This window comes from Lepidothrix coronata, unplaced genomic scaffold, assembly GCF_001604755.1.
Source record: "Lepidothrix coronata isolate B3197 unplaced genomic scaffold, Lepidothrix_coronata-1.0 Scaffold13, whole genome shotgun sequence".
In the NCBI taxonomy this organism is placed as follows: domain Eukaryota; kingdom Metazoa; phylum Chordata; class Aves; order Passeriformes; family Pipridae; genus Lepidothrix; species Lepidothrix coronata.
Window position 1 is genome coordinate 770,373 of NW_016690193.1, and position 27,932 is coordinate 798,304.

Below are 27,932 nucleotides of genomic sequence, written 5' to 3' on the forward strand. Positions count from 1 at the left end.
TTAAACTCTCAGAGCTGGTGCCTTATGGAAAAGAAACTAGGTAGCACTCAATTCAGTTTAAGCTATCGGGCAGAAAATTACATGTTAACGCAAACTTAGTTTGCAAGTGTTTAATCATTTTCTTTTCAAGTACTTAGTTCTATCTTATCTGAAAATTTGGTTTCTGAAATCCAAGTGGCAACTCTGAGCAGCAGTATTTGATCAAATATTCTGTCATCCTCTGTCTTTACTCACTGCCAGCACCTTTTGCTTTCAGAAAAAAAAATGGTTTGCTACCCATAACCAAAGCTCAATGCCCTCAGTATTTTTGGATTCCTCATTTTCAGAGCTCCACTTTCTGGGTGATTAATTTGGTCAAAGGTATAAGTAAATGAACATAATAATCCAGTGGGAAATGAAAGGCAATGGTATTTATAAGTATTGTTACATCCACAGCATGTAATAAAACTATGCAGGTAAGAGACTGAACATACATTTAAGCTGATCCTGTGAGCTCAGGAGCAAAAGTAAAGAAAAGGATACACCTTGTCTCCAGGAGCTGTGTATGTGACAAAGAGCCTCACCTCCCAGAGATGCCCCTATCAACACTGGTAACATATGAAGTGGTACAAATGAAGAACTAAATATGGCAGTTAAGAGTAATACAAGTTTTCAGCCTTGTTTCGCTACTGAAATTCCAGAAACTCTACACTGAAGCTTCTACCTAGGGACTGATAATATATGCTTTTTTCTAAAGATGTAACTATCTCAAGAAGAACTAACAGAAAATATTTAAGAAAAGAGCAAAATCTTCTTAGGTGCCAAAAGGTTTTACAGTAGTCTCATTATGTAGGTTACTAATTTGCTCTAATGCAGAATCAGACTTATTACTACCCACAGTTGCTGTGCACAGGGCTTCACCTCTCAGGCACAGACCCTTGTTCATCCTCCCTTTACAAGATGGAAGAACTTTTCAGTGCTCAGTTATTTCCTTTCCTTTCTGGTGCTAACATGATGATTTTGGATTAAATCACCAGATAAGTGTTTGAAGTTTTCCTCAGAGGGCATCTTCTGTGGCCCTTGCATCGTCTTCGAGTTCTTTCACAACTTTTCCGATCTTTACAATAACACTGTCCATGCTGGATACACGCATAAAATTTTTTCAATATTCAAAATAATTTTTTGCCTTTATTCCACGTTTGTCTCTTTGGACATGCACTCATGTCTCTTTGGACATGTTCTGTGCAAGGAAATACCTGACCTGTCTATAACAGTAACAGTTGATGCACCAGCACATTCTCCAAAAGAGCTGCTTGAAATCATTGGACCTCCAAACACACTGGATGTACCATTAAACACTGGCTGTGTGCACTTGATTTCTCTACAAGGCACTTTTCCAAAGATTAGAAATGATCAAGAGAAGCTGGAATTTCCTCCTTCTTGGCTATAAAAAACAAATACCAAAGCACTCAGAGGCTGAGCAGCACAAGACAAACTGCAAAATGGTTGGGCTCCCCACAAAGGTTTGACTGGAGGTCATTCCCAGCTGTTGGGAAGAAATATCAAAGAGAAAAAACTTAGGATGGCTACAACTAAAAGCACCACCTAAGACCTTAACCACTGCCTCATCAGAAGTAAGCACCAAGGCCCAGAAGTGCTCCAAACAAACTGCAGCTCAGCACCTGCTTAACACATGTATTACATGTCCTTCTTGGGATAAGATGGCTGAAGAATCAAAGGAAGTGCTATGCAAACAACTCACTACTCAGTTTTGAGGTGAAATTTTAATTGCACAAAAGTGAAGGCCTTTGGCGTTATCATTACAAAACCAAGTTTATCATTGTCCTCTTGTGTGTTTGAATTGCTCTTGATTGTGCAAGTGAACAAATCACCTGGTTGCGCAAGTTCCACCGAGGTGACATTTATGCAGCGAATATATTTAAGAAACTGAACTTCTAAAATACTAGATGCATAAATGTAATTGTCTGGTTTCCTGTAATTACTCTAGGCTGCAATTTAAGTACCATCCCTCCAATACAACTTTGTAAAAACATGAATCTGTACCATGTGCGTAGATTCAAAAGGCATTCTTTCCTATAGCTATGGGTATATTATCAATCCAATCTCATATGGATATATTATCAATCCAATCTCATGTTTCATGTTGGATGATCATAACATTCTTTTTAATGAAAATTTATGGGGCAGAAGCAAAGTGGCACTTCATACAGAAACTTCTAAGCCCAATCCCTGTATCTTCACGCACGTATCAATCATACCAAGAAAAATCATCTTACCAAAGAGTACCTGTATCACCAGCCAAACAAACAAACACAAACCCCCTGATTTTAAGTTACAACATGTATTTATTTCTTATTTAACTTTCTGTGGCTTATCAAGAATGTTTCAGCAGTCATCCCCCTATTGTGTCTTTGCATTGCTTTTCAAAAGTTTTCATGTAGGCATGCATCCATTCATATAGCACAGCCACATATTCTGGATAATCCAGACAAATAATCCAGCAAACATCACAAAAACCTATAGTTTTTAACTGCACACTTACAGGGGTACTTTGAGAACAATTGCCTGTGCCTTGTTCTCAACTAGCACTACACAGTTCTGGAAAGATCTTGGTCATCCTGGGCAATTCCAGAAGCATTCAGGTTTCTGTATATGCAGTCAAAGTCTTCCACTGGATGCCTTAGAGGTAACGCATCTCTGAGGCCAAATGAAAGTACGATACAATTTTGGGACCTTCACCAGTAATAAAACTTAGCAGTGGCATCTTGAGTAGAGTTTGATAGCACTGAAACCTGCATCTGGTCTCACTTCTTCTCAGTCAAGAGAAGGGACATATATTTGCCAAAAGAAAGCCAAGACCAACGTTCACCTGCTGCTCTGCTTTGGTTACTGTCATTAATTATGCACAAATTCATTGAACTTTCAAGGGTTTATGGATACCCCGATGTTCTGGTTTCATTTTGTTGGCACTTATTAAACTTTCAAAGGACTTGCCTGCCTCAAGTGGTCTTTTCCTCTTCTGATTTGATGGTACATCATTACTACAGTGACATGGCAACAAACAGGAAGCCCCAAGGCAAGCAGTGCAGCTCATCCCACAGAGCTCAGAGGATTATACATGGTAATGTTTATTTGTGCAACATACATAACTTCATGTGTGACCAAAGGGCAGGGGCGGACAGCTTGCATTCCCCAACCACACAGTGTGGCTACCTGCAACCAGGAAAAGCCATAATCATGACGATACTACCCTGGGAATGCCTGAAAGGAAGATGGTGCCAAGCTCATACCATGCCATCTTCCTCCCACAGCTAGCAAGAGGGGTACAATCTCTGCAACTCCTCTTGCATAACTGAGGACTGAATTCAGCCCTCAGGGTTTTTTTGAGCAAACTGAGTTGAAACACCTTTCATTACACAAGGCAATTTGCCTGAATCAGTTCCTGGCAGGTGCGTGTGTGCGGGCATCAGGTAAAATCAATCATGGGATTACAGAATCAATTAGGTTGGAAAAGACCTCTGAGACCATCGAGTCCAACCTTTGACCAAACACCACCATGTCAACTAGACCATGGGATAAAGTGCCACGTCCAGTCTTTTCTTAAACACTTACAGGGATGGTGACTCCACCACCTCTCTGTGCAGCCTGTTCCAATGCTTGACAACCCTTTCTGTGAAGAAATTCCTCCTGATTTCCAACCTGAACCTTCCCTGACGCAGCTTGAGGCCATTTCCTCTCATCCTGTCACTGGTTGCCTGTGAGAAGAGGTCAACCCCCCACCTGGCTATGACCTCTGTTCAGGTGATTGTAGAGCGATAAGGTCACCCCTGAACCTCCTTTTCTGCAGGCTAAACAACCCCAGCTCCCTCAGCCACTCCTCATGTGACTTACTCTCTAGACCTGTCACCAGTTCTGTTGCCTTTCTCTGGACTCGCTCCAGCACCTCAATGTCTTTCTTTTAGTGAGGGGGCCCAGAATGGGACACAGCACTCGAGGTGGGACCTCACCAGTGCCGAGCACAGAGGGACAATCACTGCCTTGCTCCTGATGGCCACACTATTGCTGATCCAAGCCAGGAAGCCAATGGCCTTCTTGGCCACCTGGGCACACTGCCGGCTCATGTTCAGCTGCTGTCAACCAGCACCCACAGGTCATTTTTCACTGGGCCACTTTCCAACCAGTCGTCCCCCCCAGCCTGTAGTGCTGCATGGGGTTGTTGTGGCTGAAGTGTAGGATCCAGTGCTTGGTCTTGCTGAACCTCAATCAACACACCTCTTACAACCAAGGGTGTAATTAAGAGGGAAATTCCCAAATGGCTCGGCCCACAGTTTTGCACAGGAAATGCAATGAAAATAGAGCATGATATTTCTTCTCCAATTGTTTCCTGTTTACATGAAACCCAGCACTGAAAGGACCCTATAAAGGCAAACCCTATAATTGCTAAGAGCTCCCCAGGTTAATCAGGTCTGCAAAGAAAGGTCCAGACCATGCTGTTCTCTTTCAAATTTTCTCCATCCTGGACTCCAAGGAAGAAGTTTAAAAATACAAGGCTCTTTTCTACTGACCATTAAGCAAATTTAGGCTTAGCCACCTTTACACTTGGGAGCTATGAGGAGTGATCCAGAAAGATTAGACAGAATACAGCAAATTCCTTTTGGCCTTACAGGAAATGGCAGCTTGAAGTTCCTTGCAAAGAAGCTAATTTTCTAAGCCTTTGAGATGTTGATGAGGAAGTTTCAATGATTTTTTTTCCTCCTGGACTCATTCTCCAGTCTTTTTGCTTATTTCCCAGCTATTTTAACTACCTAAACTATACTGAATTGAACTAAATCTAATACAGAATTATGTGATCATCCTAAGAACGACTAAAAGTACAGGGCAGGCTGATTCATTCATTATGATCTTCTAAAATGACTTCAAAATTTGCCTTCTGGGAGGACTGTGACTGAGCCTAAAAACATAGTAAACCTGTGATTTTTCTCTCCCCACATAGACACTGAAGTGCACAGAGAACAGATGGATCTCTGCACAGTTCTGCAAGCACGGAACTGGGGAAAGAGCATGCAGGGTCTACATGAGTTTGCAGTTGGGGCTGTCCACTATTCTTCTACTGATAATAGGTAGTAAGAAACAGCATTATTGTAATGCTGTATCGGATACTCTAGTCTGGTCACGCTAACCTGTGCAGATTATTTCATCACCTTTTGTTACTGAGGAATAGCTTATGTTAAACTTCAGATATTATTTTATCACCTTCTAAAAGGTTACCATTGAAATATGGAACCTGTCCCTGCAGTTAATTCTGATGTGAAGTCCCATGCTGAGCAGATTAACACACATCACATGTTGAAGTTTCAATGCTCTCAGGAGCTTGGCTACCTGATTTTGCCTGTAGGAAAACCTTTATTTTGGGAAAGGACTACTGTGCCTGTATTTGGTCTGCGACATCTATTGTATAGTAGGACAGCTGTTATGGTCTCACCCATGGAGAGCAAAAAGAAGATATACTAAACAAGAGAAGAAAGCCTTGGCCTCTCAAGCAAAATTATTATTTTATAACTGAACAGTAACTGTATTAGACATTAGCTGTTAGTAGAAAAAATATGACTCTACCCACAGAATAACCTAAAGACAAAAGCGATCTTTCTTTGGAGAGCTTTTTCTGCAAGGTGAGAACATTTCACATCTCATTAAAACATGAAATGGCCTTGGCTTTTTGATTCTGGAAGTCTGTACTTGCTACTTTTTTTTCTACTTACTTAACTTAAAACTTGGTCCTGACTTACGAAAAGGACCTTTTCTGCACTGGCAGAAAAGGACTAAAGTATAATGCTGAAAACTCTGCTACTATATTCCAGACCACACTGCTAAAATGACAGAAGTTTAAGAATTAGGTCTCCCAAATCAACCTCTTATCAGACTTCGATGGCTACCCAAGCAACACCAAAAATGTATTGTACATAACTGAAAAAGTTATAGAACAGAATTATATATAAAAAAATAGTAAGAGTGGTTGTTCTATATTTGGAAAAAGTAACCCTGGAAGGTTTGAAACCTTCTCTGAATTCACTGAAATGAACTCATCTGAACTTTAAAACGTACAGCCTGTTGGAATTTTAGACCTAGTTCACACTCACTGTAGGAAATAAATAAGGATAAAAATCAGAGATTTTCAATATTCAAAAACTCTAGTATAGTTGAAACCTGGGCCTGCAGATTTGCTGGATCTTCATTCTGAGGTGAACTGGAAGCAGCTACCAGAGTGAGAGAAAGGGTACTAACTCATGCAGGACCACAGTCCAGGCTGGTACCAAATAAAATGTGATGCTGTAAAACACAAGAGTATACACAATGCATAGTGAAATGGGAACAGGGGTTTATCCCCATGTGTCAGTGACAGAGGGTGCAGTAAGTCTTTACAAAGCAACATTCACTGCATTTGCTTTTGAGCAGTGCCATAAAATTGAGACACTGCATGATGCTACTCAAGGATACCACTATTTTCTTCTCATGGATGATAAAACGATGTTTGACATTAGTATGACTGCAGCCTACTGGATAAACATTTGGTGGAGTCCAAATATAGTTATTTGTCTAACCTGGATTAGAAAAAAGATTCCCATTTCAATGTCTACTGGGATACGCATTTCAATGTCTACTGGGATATTTCACTTAACAGTGAAATATTTCACTTGGGATATTTCTGGGATATTTCACTTAATAATACTGGGATATTTCACTGGGATATTTCACTGAGATATTTCACTTAACAGCTATTTCACTTAACAGTGCCTAATGGCACAACAGCACAACTCTCTCTACAAAGCCCTAGATCCCTTACAGAAGTGTTTATTGCCTTTGTTTACAAGCCAAAGATCAAAAGATGTCTTAAGCTAAACAGATCACAACACGAAAAAGTGAGAGGCAAGCCATGAAAGCCATATGGACCGAGCACTGACACCAGGAACCAAAGACTACAACTTTGGTAATATGGGTTTCATCATACATGCTTAACCACTGAATTTAACCAGTGAAAGTGCTGTGTAGCCCTTCATGAACTAATAAGCAGCCAAGAAGAATTTAGAGAAATGCTAATTAAAGTGTACTTGTAAAAAAGCCCAGAAACCCACCACAACAAAATTGTGTGAATATCTGCAGGTTAAGTACAACTTCTGCAAAAAGTGCACTTACCTGATGGAAAATCATAGCATCACAGAATGGTTTGGGTGGGAAGGAACATTAAAAATCATCTATTTCCAATCCCCCTGCCATGGGCAGGGACATGTTCCGCTAGACTGTGTTGCTCAGAGCCCCATCCAATATGGCCTTGAACAATTCCAGGGATGGGGCATCCACAACTTCTCTGGGCAACCCATTCCAGTACCTCACCACCCTCAGAGTGAAGAATGTCTTTCTTATATCCAATCTAAATCTACACTCAGTTTGAAGTCATTCCATCTTGTCCTATCACTATAGGCCCTTGTAAAAAGGCTGAGGCAGATTTAAACAGACATTGAGACAGATTTACTCATAAATCAGTCAAATATATAAATTCCAGGATTTGCACACATTATCCTGAATTATTAAACAGTGAAGGCTGATGCAAGAAAGGTCAGCAGACATTTGGTGACAACACACACCAAAGAAAACAACAGACAGAAAAGCTTGACCAAATATTCAAGAAAATTGCATAAGGATAATCTCTGTAAGAGAATCAAGTATTTATATACCTTTGAATCTCCTCTCTTTTTACGTTAGCATTCTTTTACAGCTGTTCATGGTATAGGAAAAAACTTGTCCTATGGCATTGTGGAAGCTTTGCCTCAGCAAAACATGGCAGGGCTGGGTTTGCTGCCTGAAACATAATAGCAAAAACGTAGCAGCCACAGGTAGAGACTCAAAAACTGCTTAAGTACATTTTTGATATTGGCCACAAAAGGTGCCCCTTTGAAGAGATGAATAGTCAACTGGAAGACACTCACACATTGTGTAGCTACAGTTATACATCTTCAATTCTGAATAAACCAGGAAATCATCAATAGTCTTTACATTAAAAACAAAACACTGAATGAAACTTTTTTAAAATAAAGCAGGTACACATATAATATGTGTTTAGTTTAAAACCTGACTTACAAGACAAAAATGCCTGAATCCTGGAGTACCACCAAATCCTAGCTAGATTACTTTTAATCACTGCAAATCAGGATAGAAATTGCCAGCTAGCAGAAGGCAGATTAAACACTAATGTAGGCAAGAAACTCTGAAATTTAAAATTGAATTGCTGGAGAAGCACTTTTATGACAAAAGAAAAGATGTTCAAACAACACAGAAAAACGCAGTGGCTGATACTTATTCTATTGTGCTGTAGCCAGCAGGATGTTTTTCCCAGGGAATCTGAAGAGGGCTGAAAGCATCCTGTGCTAGGCTTCACTTCAGTGAACAAGGTCGCATGGTCTGTTGGGCAGCTTCTCAGACCTCCTTGGCTGGTGCAATGTTTTATGCCTCATTTGAACCAAACCAAATCTGTTTCTTTCTCTCTCCATCAGCCTTCCACCCAATGCCTCTGCCTGGCAGACGCAAATAGGCACAATTTTCAAAATCAGTCAGTGATGCTGCTTACAATGACAGCATCAGGCTCCTTTCTGCAGATGGCTTTAAATTTCAGTTCAAATGCAGAAATTAAGTCTATGCTGTTTAACAGCAGCAGAAAGAAAACCCTCCAAGTATCTGGAAAATACAAGTACTCTTTCAGAGTCCTGCCAAATCTGAAGCTTTAAAAAGTATCAACATACCATGTAGGCCAATAAGTAGCAATGGATTAAACATGAATGCTAAAGGTCTACTAAAGTAATTAAAATTAACTTAACAACTTGGACTTAATAACCTCTAACTGCATTGAGATGTCTCAACATGCTTATAAAATAAACAGCTGGAAAATTCTGATCCAACTATCCATATAACTAATATATGGATATTTCCTTGACTGCCCGCAGCCCAAAGCATCTTCCAGTGGATATAAATCTCTTTCTACACCTTACAGAAAAAGTCAAGTGGCCAGCTTTGGGCTGGGGAGAGGATATGGCTCAAAGCTGAAGTGTCAGCAGTTTGAGGGCCAACCACAGTGGGAGTAGGCTTAGGGTTTCCAGCCTACAGGGTACTCTGGTAAGGCAGTGAAGCCTTCTCCTCAACTCTCTGATAAAGGACATTTGAAAGCTGGGTGGCAAAGTCCTGGTTTCCAGTTTAAAATCTGCACTAAAGCAGCTTTTCATCCCAGAAACTCATTATCCAGCTGCACAAGGGACATAAAAATGTTACTGGGAGCAGGTGCTGCAGTCAGGAGGTGGAGAAGAGTTCATCTGTTCCAGTACCAGTGCTCACCCAGTCCTGTGAGAGTGTATCATGCTGAAGAAAAAGCTTATTGCTCACCTTCATTTCAACAGAAATGAAAAAATATTTCAGTAGAGGATATCTCAACAGAATACATGCTACCACTGATAAAGATAAGGCCTCTTTATTAAAGTTCTCTTATTATTGTCTGTTATGTGACTGATTTCTGTTCACTTGGGTAAAATAAATCAGTAAGTTCTCCCTGCATGGGTTCAAGGTGCCAGGCACTGCTTTTAAGAGCCAATAAAAATTAGTGGCTTTCAGAAGGATTTGGACAATTTTCTTCCCTCTCTCCAAAACTTCTTCAGCTGTATTGCCCCACACAATATCATCAACGTACTGCAGGTGTTCCAGAGATTCATCCTGCTCCAGTGCAGTCTAGGTAAGTCCACGGCAGAGGGTAGGGCTGTATTTCTACCACTGGGGCAGTCGATTTCAGGTGTACTGCATGCCCCTCCAATTGAAAGCAAATTGTAGCCAGCACTCTGCTGCCAAAGGGATTGATAAAAATACATTAACAAGTGTACAAAAATGTGTGTACAAGCACACATAGTCCTGATTTTAGTTGAATATATATTTGGTCCATTATCTATTCAGAATCAATAACAAAAATGTAAACCCTAAAGTGAGTAAAGCTGGTCGCAAGTCCTTAGCATTGCCACTGAAATGCCTGGAGGGCTTTCAGAGCTTGATTCAAGAAGCTGACAGTTATCTCCACTATGAAGAAACAGCTAACAGAAGACACAAGAGAAGCTGCATGTTTAATGCCCTCCAGCACTTACAAAAGTCACAGTCAAAAATGCCAAGATTTTTCTGAAATTTCTGTTTGCAAATGCTAAATATCACTGATCTCACTGAATGTGGAATACTGAAACCTGCAATAAGAAATCCTATAGATACTGTTTAACTTGAAAAAAAGCAATGATGCCTAAAAAGAACCAAAAAGGCAGCCTTTTCCAGGCTGAAGTTCCCTGAAGTGTCCAGGCACTCAGAAGATTGCCTCTATTCAGCTGCTGCTGTGCAAAACTAGCACATGGAGGCTGTAGTTTCAACACAGGGAGGGTTTTGAAGGCACCATTGAAGCTGGATTCTGCTTGGTCGGGGAGCGCTGTCTGTCTGCTCCCCATCTAACACAATGGTAATAAGTATGAAAAGGCACAGAGGGGGAAAAGCATATTTTGTTTACAGCAATGCTGCTACAAGGTGATTCTGTGTGGTATGATCTCCTGGGAATGCATACATAATGCTCTTTGAACCATGAGGGAAGGAACTGTCTGCTAATTAGTTCCCTGGTAGTTAGCCATACAGTGTCATTCCTCACATGAGGACTATTGTGAAAATATTGGACATCATCTGATTAAAACATGACACAGGAGTGTTGTGTGATAGCAACTTAATGAGATGGGCTTCAAACTAGACCTAAACAAGCTGGACAAGAAAAATAAATGGTGGTCTGTTCAGAACATAAGATAGATGCAACCATACTCATACACAAAGTTGAGGAGCCTCGGCTGTAAAGGGAAAAAAACCTGAAGGCATAATTGTCCTTGCATACTAACCTGGATCTTCAAACACTTTAGGACCATCGCTTAGGATCACTAGTATTTGAAAAGATATGTCTGAAATGAGCTATACCTCCAGAAGTACACGAGCACTGCACATCAAGAACATGCATTCTTTGAAGTGGCAAGATACTTAATGGCTCCGGGTGAAAGATCAAAGTGGGAAAGCAAGCTGGGCTGTGAGGATGGAGGGCTGCTGCAGCACAGCCATAGAGGAGCTGCCAAAGAAGCCCTTTCAGGAGCACCCTACAACCAGTGCAACTGGAAAGCAGGACCTTAAAACACCCACACTTCCCCTAGGAAATCAGGACAGAGCAGACCCAGCAGCTCTGCTGTGGTTCTCAGCCATGGCTGGGTATGGGTCCCACTTTGAAAGATTTTAAGAGTCTGAATTTAAATTAATCAGTCAAAATCGTATTGGGGAGCAGAACCTGAAGAGACAGCAAGACTGAACACAGGTGGTGGTGCAAAATGCCAGGCAATGATCCTGGGGATGGCCCTGCCCCAAGAGCAGTGTGTCACTAACCTCCCTCTCACGCCAGGGGGGTTCAGACATCTGTATTTTGTTCCTATTATTCACTTGCGGGTGAATTATATTAACATTTGTATCCAAATGTAGATACCTCCCACCCACATGGGAGCCAAACACAAACACGCTGATTATACAGTGTCTGGGGCACAGCCCTAGTAACAGAGATAAAAATCAACACATCCAGGGAACAAGAAAGAAAAAGGCAGTGCAAGAGTGAGTCAGCAAATGTAAGCAATATGTTAGTCAGGCAAGCATTTCTGAATGCACCACGAGGCTGCTCATGCTGCAGACAAAGTCACAGCCTCAGTAACCTGAACGATGCACCACCCTGGTGTTAGGGTCCCTTCCTTTTACAATGAGACCCCTGCATTTTCATACTGGTTTTGAGAAGGCTTAATGTTGATTTTTTCCACTGCTGCCGAGCCCCCCCCCTCCCCGCTCCCCACCTTAAGCCTGAGAAAGGAAAAAATCTGTGCCATGTTTAGAAAGACGGAGACGTGACCATGGAAATCTGGTAAATCAGAGCCGGCCGGCTGTGCTGCTGTGTCAGGTGTCATGATAAAGGCTGCAGGTTTCCAGGATTAACCTGGTCACTTTGCAGGCCATTAAATGCTCCACCGAGCCTCTTTACAAATTAGCCTGTGTTCTGGCTCTTCCTCCTGCCAGCCTGCATTTCTCTGCAAAACAAGTCACTGAGTGCCTCTGAGTAGTGCTGTGACATCCCACCAGCGGGTGAACCTGCCCCTCTGCAAACAGCCACTGCACAGTGGGGCTGCACCACTCCTCTCTGGAGTCACACACATCACAAACCACTACACCAAGTCCAATGGACACAGCTGCAGAAAGCAGCGAGGGAGAAGAAAAAGCAAGGGATGAGGCCAGGAAGTTTTGCAAAAATCACCGGATTTCAAGTCACTAGGAAACTTATTTGCAGTTCCTCTGATCTAAATCCAGTTGTTCCGCTGCTTTGAAAATGCAGACTCTAATTAACTCATATTCTTATACACTCTGGTGCCCTGAAGGATACTTGCTTTTGTAAATGATATTTATAAAGCAAGGGTTATTTAATACCTGCTTAACATATATCCATAACCTTCAGAATGTCTCCTATGAGTCAACACAGCCTGACTTAAAATGACATCTTTCTCCCTCCTGTTCTGTAAGGCTTTCTGCAATGTGCAGCCACTACCTCAGAGCAGAGAAGGCAGCACCTTTACCCACTGCTAACATTAACTGGTTCAACACTGGATAATGGGTAGTTTTATTCTGGAAGAGGAGCACTTGCACAGAAAGGATTGCATGTAAGCCAGTCTCTGGGAAACAAGTCCTTTTTCAGTTTAATCTTCACACTGAAGAAGTGACCCCCCCATATATTACCATTTACTCCACAGTCAAATCTTGCATTTACATCATCTTCACCAGTATTTCTGTGGGAAGCCTGCAGAATGCTGGCTTATTCCAACTTCAGCAGCGCTCATATCTCTGCACCAAAGCTACAGGTAATGGTAGAGCCATCTTGTACTCAGGCACAAAAACTCACATCCACTTCCCATTTACATCACAGATGTCTCCCACTGAATTGGAAGAATCCAGACCCCAATTTTAATAATGAAGGTCTTTGAAAGTCTATAGTTCTCCAGATGGGTGCCTTATCCACTCTTTGAATGAAGCAAGTTGAGCAGGATAGTCTAAGGACCACAACACAGGTTGTTATCATAGCAGACTGTGAGATCCAGTTGGAGAGGGGTGTTTGTCCAATTCACAACTTAAGAATTCCTACTCATGCAGCTAGAAGGAAACAGCTCTGACTGCATGGGTGCAACATTTTGGGCACATGAGCCATGAATACCTCTGTATATAAGCCATCATGGGTACTATTTAGGACACATCACCTCCATGCTGTGCTGTGTGTGAGACTGCTCTCAGGAACCTCCAGGCAAGGCAGGTGGAGCAGTCTGACAATTTTCTGCCTCTGCTGGTCCCTTTTGCTCCGCTGCAGGAGATCATGGTCCCAGGAGAAGCCACGACAGGCAGCTCAGTTCACCCAGCTGTAGCAGTGGTTGCATCTGCGTGGCATGGGGCAAAAGTTCAGCCCTGGGAAGCTACTCCAGTGCCAGCAAACCCAAAGCAACCCACCCTGACATCACCCCCTTGTGCAACCTGGGTGACAGGGAGGCTGCTCCTCTTGCCTCATACACTGGCTAACATTCAAGATGTAGCATTGATCCAGCAGCTAGGAAAAATGCACGATGGTACCAAGTTTATGTCTGTATATGCAATGAGAGACTCTCAACAGTGTTAGGAACCAAAGTCTTGCTTTCTTTAAATGTCATATAGGACCTGGGTGCTAAGAAGAGAGACCTCAGCTGAAAGTCAGAGAAATTGGCCATTTTCATTCGGCAAGAATTCCATTTGAAATTACTTCAGGCAGCTCTCAGAGCAGCCCTGGTAGTGCAGATTCACCACTTTCAAGGCATCCCTCCTGTTCTTAGAAATGTTACATTATAGAGCTTCTGTCATTAAAGCACCTAACTCACCAAGAATGTGACTGTGGAATTCTGTCTGGACCTTAGCAAAATGAAAAAAGATACTAAAATACTGTAACTCTCCATGGTAATACAGCGAATACAAGTGTCCCTCTTTCAAGATGTACAGCTATTTTAACAACAGAAGAGCTATGTGAAACTCCACCAAGCCTCATTCTTGAAAATTTAAACAAGGTAAATGGGCTAAAGATGTCCAAAGTCAAATTCATGTCCCCTGTAAACAGCTACAACACTATCTAGTTTAATGGAAAGGGGCCTAACTGTCAGCAATAAATATGGATAGTAACTAAGGTCATCAGAACACAGCCTATGAAGACAAAATGCTGGACATAATCGTAGGCAAGATACCTGTGGTCTGCCAAAAGCCTCCCTCAATCCTATATGCCATTTTAAGGGAAGCAGTTGAAAACTGCTCACAGTACTTGCAACAGTTCACTGAGGTTCACCAGTATCTTACATACTTAGTATGTCCACCCCGAAGCCACCAGCATTTCACTAGGGAAGATGTTCCATGACACCAGAACAGCTGAAGTCATGGGGACTACCAAGGCAAGAAGAGTATTTGGAAAGCCTGAGGTCAAAATCTGCATTCCCAGCTTTAATGCTGACACATGATAGATTCTAACAGATCTTTTTTGTTACCCTAGTCCATTTTTCTTCTCGGTCAAGGGCATGCTACGACAGAAGGCACAGGGAAGAGCTCTGCTTGTTCACCCCACAATGAAAACCTCTGGTAGCTCTTACGATTTCTCTCTAATCTCTAGATTGCCCATATTATCAGCCTGGTGTGTATTTCTCCAAAATGCAGACACAATTTCTTTTCTCTTCATTTTCTTCTAGCATCTTTCCTAATTATTCCATTTACAGTAATGACCATTTCAAAATATGTGAATTGTCATAATCATTTTACATACCAGATGCTACATTACATTTAGCCAACACATACAAGTTTAGGAACAAAATCTCTTACATTGAAGGCAACAGAATTTTTACTGTAGACTTTGTTCAGGATTTTTCCATTTGGTGACTGAAAAGTGGCTTTTAAAATAGATGGCCCTTTTATATCAGGATACGATGGGCGCTGTGGAAAGCTACAAACAAGCACTCTTCTTCAGTTATTATTGTCCTTTTCCAGAAATCAAGGACGAAGTGACTTAATCAAAAGGTGCAGTCCTCTTTCTGTTCATCCAGAGACAGCTCAGGGCCTGGTCTGTACTGCCCAGCTCCACCAGCCCAACACCAAAACATCTGCCAGCTGTGTCCCACCCTGCAAGTTGTTTCACAGAAGCATACAGCCACCCGTGCTGCTGACCTGACTGGTCCTAAATGGGAAGAAGATATACAGAAAACGAAAGAGGGAGGAGCAAAGGGTGATAACAAGTAAAAATAAAATAGGTATCAGAAAAAAGAAGAAAAAGCATGGTGGGGAAGGAAGGAAGAAGGATTGTGAGAAACAGCTATGGTTCAGTTAGCTCCCTGGAGTCTCTCTACATTTGTTAAAGAGAAGGGAGTGGTTTTAGAACACAACTTATTTCTCTCAGCTCCCTATTTCCATATGAGATGACTCAGGACACCTTACACAGCAGGCATCCATGGTCAAACAAATCCCATCACCATGCCTGCAAGGTGCTCCAAGGACTGGATGAGTGAACACTAACATTAACTGCCCACAATCACCAAATACCAGGATCTCAGACATGCAAACATCCTGAGCAGGATCAAAACACATACATGAAGGAATCTGGGAAAGGGCATCCACTGTAACTACCATCTTCCTGCAGGGGAAACATACACAAGGACCACCTCTCATGAACATCAAGGGACAGGTTTTCAAAATGTTTCTTTCAGCAGTTTTCTTTCATTTCTAACAAGTGTAAGCATCCTGAGTACAACAGCCTTGTGACAGTCTGGCTCCAAGTGTTGCAACAGGAATATCTGGTGTTGATCCTATCTTTCAAACTAAATTTTTAAATTTGTCCATGGTCCAAGTGCTGATATAGGAGGGAAGTTCTTGGAAAATGCTGGAGAGCTCATGTGAATTTGTTAAAAATAAAAACCATGCATTTCAGACACAACACCAGAAGTCAGTGAACAAGGACACATTAGCTGAGGATTCCTTCCAATGCTATAGCAATTACTTTTCTTCAAGGTGTTTGGCTGTCTGGAGCCATCCTCCCTCTGCTGGGACAGAAGCAAAACTCCCAATTGGGTCACAGAGATGGTCGCAATGTAGCTGCACAGATCTGGCTCTCATAGTACATGCAATAATTTATCTAAACCTTCTCAAAAGTAGTAAGTTTTTTCTGCCTGGGCTACTAGTCTTAAACTAAACCCACAAGCTGTTAGGGGCAAGAGAAGAGTTTTTTACTGTGTCCGCAGACAGTGCCTTGCCCAGAAGCAATCTTGCCAAGCATCAGGCTCCCAAGCAAGATTTAAAAATAATGTATTTAACTCCACAGTATTTACAGAGTTCTAAAATAACAAATAATGTTGTAACAAAATAAACTGATTATCTGTGTACACTGTCATTGCGAGAGAGAATGTCACTTTATCAGGCATGTGATCAAAAAAGGATATTTAAGCACAGAGGAGAGATCAGATCAGATCAAAGGTTGAATTAGGCCAGTATCTTGTTTCAGACAGTGGCCAACAGCAATATCTTATGAAATACCATAATGGGGAAATGCCCTCACAAAATAATATAAAGAAACATTATGCACCTTGAAATACTTCTACCTGTTAAATAACCTGTTTCATCATGAGTCTGCAATCAATGCTGCACACACTCATCAGCAGTTCCACTTAGCACATCCTCACAGCTTCTGCTTTTGCCTAGGAAAGGCAGTGAAATCACCAGCGGGTTTTGCTGGGTTTGGGTCAGTTGCCCGAGCACAGAAGATGCCTGAGCACATGAGCAGGATCCCTGTACACCCAGGAGAGCGGCAGAGATGTAACATGGGCTGGGGCAGCTGGCAGCCCCAGAGCTACCATGTCAACAGAGCAAAATTCCTTGTGAAAGTGGAGGTAGACAAGAAGATCTAGACATCAATGTGGTGTACAAAATAGCTTGGAGTTTTCCGCTTGGGTGCCAAGACCAGGAGGATGAAGACACAAGAAGGAAGGAATTGAAATGTAAGGTGTCTACATAATTTCCTCCTAATAACCAATGTTTCACTTGGTTGTGACCTGCAAAGATATGGCAAAGGAGTTGGACAGCCATATCCTCAAGGGAGAAAAAAAAGGAAGAAAACTAAGGGCTTTCAGCTGCCTGGAGATGTCATATGTTGGAAACAACAAAATTCCCAGTAATGTTTACAGGGACCTGCATTCAGAAGATGCACACCAGGAGACCTAGAGGGGAAATTCCCAATTAAAGCTAAAAAGAAAACTACATAAGGAAAAAGCCAGACTTCATAAACATTTGTTAATAAACCCAGTATTTGAAAGGCACAGTGCGAGAACTTTGGCACCCTGCTTTTGTTTATACTTAAGGGATTTTACTGTCATCTTAAGTAGCTCTTAATGGCTCTAAATAAACTAAAAAAAAAAGGAAGAAAAAAATAAAAAAAGAAAACTGAAAACCATCTTTATTAGTCAGAAGATCAGATTCCTCAATAATAGCATTCTGATACTTTTTCTGAAATTAGCTTGGCCCATTGTTTCTTCCCCTTAAAATATTAATTGGCACTCGTTGGGATTGCTCTTTCCAGGCATATTTATACTACTGATGGCTCAAGACATACAGGGCAGACATTTGTCCTTAATAACACTCTTGACTGACCTCAAGTTCTATGTCCAGGGGTAACTGAGGCCATCAGACATCAAAATCAACACATTCAATTTGAGGAGCTCACAACCTGGATGATGTCAAATTCATTTTTCACTCTTTCTGCAGATTTCATATACTGAAACTAATTACCAACAAATTTTAAAAATTCTATTTGAAAGTTATCATTAAATGTTGAATAGTCTGAAGTTTTCTTGGACTATTTGAAGGACAATTCCTTTCATAAATTTGCAATTAAAACTTTTGCAGTTTAACCACATGGTACCAACACTAAACTGCCTTGCCTCTAATATTACAGCAGCTCTTCTCAGTCCTCAGTTACCCCAATGAAGGAGACAAACTTTGTCCTACATCCTTGGCAAGAATAAAGTATTCTTCAGTGCTAGTACAAGCCTCATAGTAATAGTGTAAGACAGTTATGTTTTCTGTAGTGTTTTCATGTACTTATTCATATGGGTCTTACCACATCAGGATCACTTTTTTGACATGGTAGAAAACCAATTCTGAATATCCCCAGAGAGGAATTTTACCTATGTTACAGCTGAGGAACTGAGGCACAAAGAGACCTTTTCAGAGATGACACAGGTCCTTGATTTCCATTGAAATCATGGGACTCAAGCACCTGACTGATGCCCAACTTCTACAAGGTGGCTATAGCTGCATTCAGTTTGAAGTCAGTCTCCCCACATCCTCAGAGGTGTATCTGTCCCCTGCATACCATGCGCTGAATAAACCATTACGCGTGCTCTGCAAAGTCCCAAGTCCACTGGCATGAGGCAAACAACTGACTTGCATCTGCCCCTTTTCTTCCCTACTCCAAATATCGGCTCGTCCCCACAGGAGGTCAAGGACTGCTCAGCATGTAAGATCTGCCCACCACTTCATGCCATGTCCGCTCTGTAGGACCTGGGTCCCTTCTCTAGCCAAACTGAGGTTATGTTGCTTTTGGAATCCTTCCACCTTGCTTCTAGTTCCTGTAACTAGAACTCTCAGCAATCAAAGGGTAAGACCTCCTCATAAAAGTCAACAAGATTTGCAATGGACGGTTTGCAATGAAGCATATAGTACAGGGCACACCATGAAGGGCAGTATCAGGTACCATTGCTACTTTGGATCTGAAAGCCTTAATAACCACCCACGAGAACTGATACAATTTTCTCCTTTTATTAGCCTGGTCTGACCACAGCCTGGTTGTTTCCCGTTCTGTTACCAGCTTGCAAAACGCTAACCTGGGTGTCCCTGCAGAGCGTCCCACCAGGCTGCACCAGCCTTACCCAGCAAACCAAGGGAGCCCCAGGGGATGTGATGCTGTGACATGAACAGGAACAGCGTGGCTTGTAGTAGGAGCAGGCTGGGGTGCTTTGGTCAGGGACGGGGTGGCACAGCAGAAGGCAAACCCCTTCTACTCCAACCCAGGACAGGGCTCAAGCGGGCTGACAAAATGGTTGGCAAGAAAAAAGGTACTGGGTAGCAGTATGTGGGTAATGTGGTTACACAAACATCTCACATGTTGATATAGTCTGAGTCAGTGAAGTTTATTTTATATTTTAGATTATGCTAATTTACATTTAAAAATAATATCTTTTAACCTCTGCCCATTTCCAATATAAAAAGAAGTATCTGAATTCTTAATTAAGCTTTCCAAAAAGTGTTTTACATCATCTTGCCTTGTGCAGTCCTAGTGGACCCTGTGCTACATAATCATTCTCAAATCTGTGAAAAGCTTCATGAACACCAACAAAAGTTCACTCTCAAAGCAAAAAAAAGAAACCCCAGTTCTGTACCCTCCAACACTTCCAGCTCTGTAAGCTTTTCCCTTAAAATTTTTTCCCCTTTTTTATCTCCATATTTATTCCTAAGAGTCAGGACATCAAAGTCAGCTGAAAAGGGCTTGGGATAGACTCTTCAGCAAGGGGCAGAGACATGATGGAAGAAAAAAGTACGAAACATCCTTTTATTCAGAGTACCACTATAGGCAGCTGTGGAGAAGAGATCGACAGCAAAACACAGTGCATAAACTTGAGAGTTAAATAGTCTGACAGACCTTTCTCTGCTGAGACCAGTGGGAATGCAACCACATTTGACTTTTTAAAGGAGCAGTAGATGTACTGGACATGAATGCTCATTGCATTTTTACAGGGGGGTCAGGGAAAAGGCCAGCTACATAAGGCGTTGCAGATCACACTATGAGTTACAAGTAGCGATCTCCTGCTTTCCCTAAGCCCATTTAAAGGCAGCAACTACCAGCATGGAGTCCATTAAAAGAACAGGATCTAACAAGTTATTGTAGCCTGTCTACAGCACTTCTTTTACCAGACTACAGACAACCAGACTGTGCCCATTTGGGGGAGGAGAAGAACATGGAAGCTGTAGAGATGTAGATTTTATTCACCACTTTTAAAGGAGACATTTTTTAAATGTCTCTAAGTTGCAAGGGACAACGAACATGTAACTAGCAGGAGGAAAAAATCATCAACTTAATAACAGTGGCTCATCATCAAGATATGACTAAAACTCGGTAATTGGGACGGTAATGCTGCTGTGGTGCTCAGGAAGGGCTTAGAATCATATGCAACCTGAGAGCAGAACAGCCAACAGCAACTCACGTGCTGGCACATAAACTGCTGTTTCCTCAAGGTGAGGCAAAAAACTCTCTTCAGATTCAAAAGGGCCAGGGCGTTCAGAGGAGGAAGGAGAGAGTTGGGCACTCTGCACTCCAATCTCTAGGGGAAATCAGTTTCTTCTCATCGCTCCTCTGCCCACTCACAAAAAGCACACTGCTTCCAAGGGTTCACACCACCACTTGCTACTCAGCCCATGCTTATTATAAACACCCTTCTGCGTACGCTTAGTTGAGGATATGAGCTACTTTTTCAAAAGAGCTAAAATAAATCAGAATCTTACATCTCATCCTAAACTAAAATGTTCTCAAATGTCCATATTTACTTCTGAAAATTATGACAAGCTCCTAGATTACTCCTTGCTCCATTCTTACAAAATTATTATTCCCAGAAGCACATGGTGTTTCACGTAGTAGAAGAGATGTCTTCACTCTCAGAGGCTTACAGTTACTTAAGCTACATGATGACAGATGTGTTCATACCCTAGTAGAGTAAGCAAAAGGCTAAGGCCTATGCTTTAGTAGTAGGCTGAATCCAAAAGACATTGATGTACTTATCTTCAGGATGACATTTTGGTGCCCACCATATTTTTTTTCTCCCCAGGCCCACACATAGACTGAAAATACCTGAACTCTGAAAGGACACCTACTGTTATTCCACACAGACTCCATCCTTGTACTTTCAAGGAGCCAAAGCCCTGCGATACTCCATCAGTCTTTTGCTCAGACAGGCCTGTGGGATGAAGGCAAAGAGGTGGGTAATCTCTGCAGCACCAAGGCTGCCATGCACTGGTGGCCCTGTCAGCTCTATGGCCAGTTTGCACAAGACAGCAGCAAAAATCCCCTTTGGAGAATGACATGTGGAGGCAAGCTCAATTCTTGGGCCAACTGAATTCTGCTCAAATAAAACAGTCTCTCTGTTGAAAAGAGCAACTCATACATCTTCCCTTTGAGTCCTTGCTGCAGCACAGAGAAAAGGACAGGGTGACTGCAGCATCCCTCTCCACATCCTTCACTTGGCATCTAGCAAGAGCTCAGGGAAAAAAAAAAAAAGTAATTTACATCAGTTTTTGGCCGCTACACACATATGCCTGGAGAGATATGCTCACAGCCTCTCACTCTTGATTTCTGCATGAAGTAAGAGCAGCTTAAGTGGATGAGGAGAGCTTGTTCTGCATTTAGGAAACAAACCTGTCTAGGACGATGGTGCTTGTGTGAATTATTAAAAGGCAACTGCATTTACAAATCCAAATTAGCTGACCATCTGCCCTTCCACATCTATCTGCAGTTTTGACTTGAAAGAGAATCACACCAAAGGATAAATTTCTCTCAGCACTGGCTGCACTTTCTGCCTCTACCACATAAAAGTTTTGGTAACAAAATGTTAAAAATAACCTCCTGCACGGATGTTTTCTTTCAAATACACAAACGTTTATACTCACCTAAGGTTCACAAAGTTAATTTCAGAATCAAGTTTGAGTTGCTAGAGCCCTTTAAAAAGCAAAACATGTCCAGCAGTCCTAATGCAGTGCTTCTCTCCTTATTGAATCATTACTTTTGTTAATGATAACAAAACCAGCCTGTTTCTGCAGCAGAGCCCCACAGCATCTTTAAGGAACAACCAGTTTCGCTTTCATCCTGCTCATCCTCCTCCACTCCTACTCAGCTCCTGCTACTATCTGCAAGCACACTGCTGGCTGCCAAGGGTTAAACCGTGGCTTTTCAGGGAGAAAAACAGGAGAGGCAGAAGAGAGAGGAGCGAGGAGAGCCTGCCCAGGGCAGCAGCTGGCTAGAGGGCATCGGTGCCAGGGCAGGGATGGCCCAACCGCTGCAGCAGCCGGCGGAGCAGCAGAGGAAAAGTTTCTGTGATTTTAGGCAAGCCCTCGCGTGACGTCACCTCGCCCAGATAATCTCGGCGCAGTCAGCACAGGCCTCCTGGCTCCCCATTGGCGAGCCCCTCGTCAGCAGACATCTGAAGATAATTATTATTGGCCAGACAATTATAACAGGAACGACTGTCACTTCGTGCTGATGCCCGAACCTGGTGCTCTGCAGCAGGATGGAGAAGGACTCCAGCAGTCACCACTCCATCCAGGCATTTCTGTCACTTCGGCTTTCCTAAGCACCAGACAGTTTTTGCTGCCTCACTGGCTGCAGCTGGGAATCAGGATCTTGGCACTACAACCCTCTTTGCTGCATGTCTGACAGAACTGTGAATTTTCAAAAATAATAATATACTTACCTACGAGAGATAAAGAACTAGAACTGCATTAATTCTCATACAGCAGTTTAAGGGGAAAAAAATCCTCTGCAGAGTACTTACTTCATACCACTTTCCTGTTTGAAGAAGCTTGGGAGGAGGTGTTGGGAGAGTTTGATTTGAGAAATCATTTTAAGCAATTACTTTAATAAACATTTGACTTAACCCTGGTCATGCTTAAATCAGACCTCCCATGGTTTCAGCACAATATGATAGTGTATCTTAAAGTGATACTGTATTTTATATTTAAAGCTACATGATGGCACTATACTTAAACTTATATGAACAACAGCTTTTCCCGCAACATAAAGTCTAAGAAGTTTCATGACAGTAAAAGGACCTGTTAGTTCTTTAACCTCCTGAAAACCTGCCATTGCTTGTTTAGGGAAGACAACTAATTGGCAGCTCTTACCATCAGAGACCAGCAGGCTGGAGGTCTGTCTTTGCAGCCTCCAACTTTGCTCAGCCTCTCCTGCCTCCATGCAAAAGAATCAGGCAGTCTGGGGCTATACCATTACAGTGTGCATAAACATAAAGCCAAGCACTCAGGGAGGCATGAAATGCATCAGCTTATAAGTATCAGGAAACAGACTATTCATTTTTCCTCTGTGTCAAAACAGTACCCTCTTTACAGCTCTGCTAATCCAGGCGCAAGTTTTAAAGAGGTCTCAGAATGATGCATGTTGCAGGATGGGGCCCTCCATACAGTGAAACAGAAACATCTGGAATGAAGCAAGGAGGTCCTCATTCGCTGCCATTAGACCAATATGCCATCAGATGGGCTCCATTCATGTCAGACTCAGAGAGATGATTTCCAAGGGCAGATGGCAGTGAGGAAACAAGCCCTAGGATGAGGGTGTGCTGAAGAAAAGCCTGGGTGCCAGCGACTGGAGAGGGCAGAGGACATGCACTTTCCCCAGGCAGTGATGGAGCTTGAAGTAGACTCAGAGGACTGAGGAAAAGGAGGGGCGAGCCTTGGCTGACCCAGACACTTCATTCCTTGCACCATGATCCTTCCTAACCAACCATACCAGTACCTAGGGGTATGCCACTACCCCGGGCTTTGCATTCAAGCTTTTCCAGCTTTAGCCTTACACAGTTTTAATTAAAAGGGCTTGTTGGTGCTTTAACCAGCTCAGAAGTCAGAAGGTATGTAAAAGAATTCATGTCCATCCTCAAACTAGGCTACGTTTTCATATGCAACATAGTCAGACTCCAAAGATGCATCTAATAATCCAAAAGTCAGGGTCAACTCCTTAGAACCACTTCATCTCCCCTAACACCTCACAGTCTTTTTTTTTGTTTTATAAGGTATCAGGAAATATTTTTGAGATTAAGTAAAATAACAAATGCCACACCTAAAGAATTTATTTCCCTCCATGCTGGACATTGTAATAGTATCACATCCTAATTTAAATAGTGATTACAGTTTAAAATCCTGCCATAGTGTTTCCTTAGTCTGTCTTGCTGCCAAAAGAATGAAAAAACATGTTTATCCCTGCAAACTACTACTTAACAACCTCATCTTAGAACGTTCTTACGTTAATGATGTGTACATTAAGGCTACTCCTACAAAGTGTAGAAGCCATGTACTGCCATTGATGTCTGCATGCACAAACCTATTGAGTCACCCTGATAAGTAAAAAAGCCTTCTTGTGTAGCCCTTAGCTGCTGTATTTCACCAGTTAAGCTCCCTGCACAACTCAAGTGCTTGAACAGGACCTGTATCCCTAAGCAAGTGCATTTCTTGAAGATAAAAATGCACAATTTAACCTGAAACTCAGAAGTCATCCTCAGCATTTTCAGGGAAAGCCTGCCACGACAGAGACCTCAGAGGGCACAGCTCCGTTTCACTTCCAGAAACATTCCCAGGCCCCCAAGCAGATCACTCTCCTTTACTTTCATGTGAATCAAAGGTACTAATTCATCAGTTCCCTTAGAGAAGGGGAAACTAGATCAGAAGGCTTGTGCACACGGATGATCATGTCTCTTTAGCTGTAAAGCAGCAGTGTAATACTGATGGTCTCTTCCTCTGAACCTGGGAAGTGGGAGCCCAGCATTACAGAGTCCAGCTGGTGACTTCTGCAGCACATGAAACTGCCAGGGATATTTTAATAACACTGCTTAGCATTTATATAGTACCTGACATCTTCAAGGCACTCGGCAAACATTATGTAAGTCATTAAAGCACCTCATATGGGCATTTCAGCATTATTATCCCCAGCTCCCCTGGTCTTTCCCTGCTGGGGAAACTGAGGCCTGGAAGAAGTTATGTAATGTTCCCAAGGTCATATCATGAAGCACAGGAGAGCCAAGAAGAAGATGCAGAAGTGGTGGTTGCTAGTCACGTTCTTTATTCTAAACTGCATCTCTCCTGGGTTATTTGGCTATTATATACACTCATGTATCACTCTCTCCATCCTCTTTTACCAGCTTGTCCTATTCTGATGCCAATTTTCTTCTGGAACATGGACAGAATGGGAAGCATCCAACACTCCCAGCCCAAGAATATCTACGTGGTCTCCTTTTTCCTGAAACATGAGTGACACTAAGCACTCTTCAAGAGCTAATGAGCTCACCTGGAGGAGAACAGAGGGAGACATACATGCACTTAAATGGTCATTTTAATTATACTGCCCTTAAAAGTTCCCAGACCAGTCACTAGAGTATTCTAGCAAATCCCTGGCTGACATCCATCTACAATCTGGGACCATTCTGCCCTGAAAATGTAGACACCAAAGCCTGGGCCCAGAGACAGTCTTATCCTGCCATTGTCACATCAGGGTGATATGGGTAGGGTCCTCACTTGAAAGCCCAAAAAGGCAGGCAGCACTGACAAGGGAGGGCATGCCAGCAACGAGAAAAGTAAGTAAAGTAACAAATTGGGGGCTAGCTCGGGAGACAGACCACAGGAGCAGCAGAAAGGGCAAGACTGGGCACCAGGCGAGGGTGGTCAGTGATGGTGCAGCAGCAGGGCGCAGGTGAGCCTGGGCAAGCCTTGAACACAAGGCCAGTGCAAGTGGACAAAGCTAGGGCGAGGACTGGGGCACCGTGTGAGTAGGTGTGATAGAGAGGGGAACCCTCTCCCGAGGACAGGCCAGTGGATCCCGCGGAGGGGGCAGGAGCAGCTGGGGCGCTCCCTCCATCCCTGTCTCCATGATGCCGGCCAGGGCCCAGGGATGCTCCCGGGGCAGTGCCGGGCAGAAAGCAGGCTCCCGGCACAGCCACTCCCCTTCGGCGGACCGGGCTGTGAGCGTGCGTCCCTTTACGGGTCCGTCAGGCTCCGGCTCGCCGCGACCCGGGAAGCCCCGACAGGTCTCTGCGCACCCCCGGTCCCGCCGCGGCTCGGCTCGGCTCGCCCCGGCTCCCCAGCCACACGCACACGCCGGGAAAGTTAATAGCCTCATGGCTGCAAATGAAGTTTTATTAGGAGCTGGGGGAGGGGAAGGGGAAGAGAAAGGGGCTCCACGGAGAACGCGGGCAAACGCGCAACTTGTTTGAACGGGGGCGTAGTGGGGGGAGCGGGAGGGACGGGCAGGGATGGAGGCAGGGATGGAGGCAGGGGAGGCCGAGGGCAGAGCCGGGGCACGTGTGCGGCTCTGCGCCGCCGGGCCGGGGCGGCGGCGGGGCTCAGGGCCCGCATCGCACCGCGCCGGCGGCGGGATGCCCCGGCCTTGTGTAACCCGGCGGGTCAGTCTCCGCCCGGGCGCGCAGGTAGCGCCGGCGGCAGCACCCGTGTGCCCGCGCACGGCGGCGCAGAGCCGAGCCCAGCCGAGCCCAGCCGAGCCCAGCCGCGCCGGCCGGGCGCAACCCGCGCACCCGGATGGGCTCAGCGCCTTCCCGATCCGGGCGGGCGGCGGGGCCCGAGGGCGGCACTCACCAGTTTTCCTGCATCCACTGGATGGCCGCATGCTCGTTGAACTGCTTCTCGAATTCGTATTCCTGCAAAGTCAACACTGACATGTTCATTGGCCCGGTGGCTGCGGAGCCGCTCCCCGCGCCGAGATGCTGCCTGCCGCCGCCTCGGGAGCCGGGCCCCTGCGCGCCCGCCGCCGGAGAGCCCCCGCCTCTGGCCTGGCCCGCCCCGCCTCAGCGGTACCCCGGGTTTAGCATAGCTCCGCTCCCCTCCGCGCCTCTCCTCCCGGGCCCGCCGGTCTCCTCCTCTTCTGCGGCCGCCGCGCAGCGCCCGGGGGCGGCGCGGTCTTAGTGCCCGCCCGCCGCCGCCGCCGCCGCCGCCCGGGACACCCGCCCCCCTCCGCCCCGCGCACAACTCGCAGCGCTCTTCGGGGCATCCGCTGCGGGGCTGCACTCCTGGCGGGGGAGGGAGCCCCCCGTGCCACCCCAAGCCGTCAAAAATAACTACAAAAATAGGAAGCCCCCATCCCCGGGCTGAATCCATGCCGCAACGACCTGCGCGCCCTCCCCGGCCACGCGGGAACTAAAGAACGACGAGTTAAGATTTGGGCAGAAGGGCAGACGCATATACTGCCCCAGAAGAAGCCTACACACACCCCCTACACGTCCTTTTTGCATTTAGATCCCAGTGCACCTGCTGTGGCTGCTGCCACCCTGCGGGACTGGGCCCTCTGCCCCGGGCCTGGCATGCTGCAGGGGAAGGGTTTGCGGCTGGGTGTCCCCATGCGGGGGGCACTGTCCCGCAGACAAGCTACCCTGAGCTCCCTGCTGTGCACAGCCACACTTTTGGATGTTACAGTATGCATGGAGCTGGTAGAACATGGGGCAGAGACCTCGACTCTAACTATCACCTGCTGAGCTCATCTCACAGCTGGGTCACATGGTGTATATATAGCCTTAATTTTGCCTTCCTGTCTCGTTTGCCACTTGCTGATGTCTCCAGCTGAGTTCTTCCGACTCCAGCAGCACCCTGGATATGTGTTACAGTACGAGCTGACCTAAAATAGTGGTCCCAGCCTCCACTGAGCTTGCAGTCTAAAGACAGGAGGTGAAATGCTTTCATGTCAGAAAATCCAGCTGTAATTGAGCAGATCTGGCACAGGTCAGCATGCTCTTTACTCTCCTGGATTTTAACTCTCATTGACATGGAAGTCTTTAATATTAAAGCCAAGCACTCAGAAAATAAAAAAAAAAAAAAAAAAAGGGGGGCCCTAAAGCTGTAGGACATCAGCAGGTAACCAGTCTGGTGATCCTGCTTGCATTTTTACTACAATGCTCTTCTGAGTCATGTTTTTCAGCACATTAGCCAGAAGGTCGGAGACC

The 27,932-nt window shown here is 44.2% G+C and overlaps 1 protein-coding gene across 1 annotated transcript in view; it reads right to left on the reverse strand.

Moving 5' to 3' along the window:
- ELOVL6 (ELOVL fatty acid elongase 6) overlaps positions 1-26,829 on the reverse strand; it is a 77,867-nt gene extending 51,038 nt beyond the window's left edge. The window contains exon 1 of the mRNA XM_017805891.1: positions 26,575-26,829. Within this exon, the coding sequence (XP_017661380.1) occupies positions 26,575-26,663 (89 nt within the window). The 5' untranslated portion in view covers positions 26,664-26,829. The remainder of the gene's footprint in view (positions 1-26,574) is intronic.
- Positions 26,830-27,932: the final 1,103 nt, after the last annotated feature.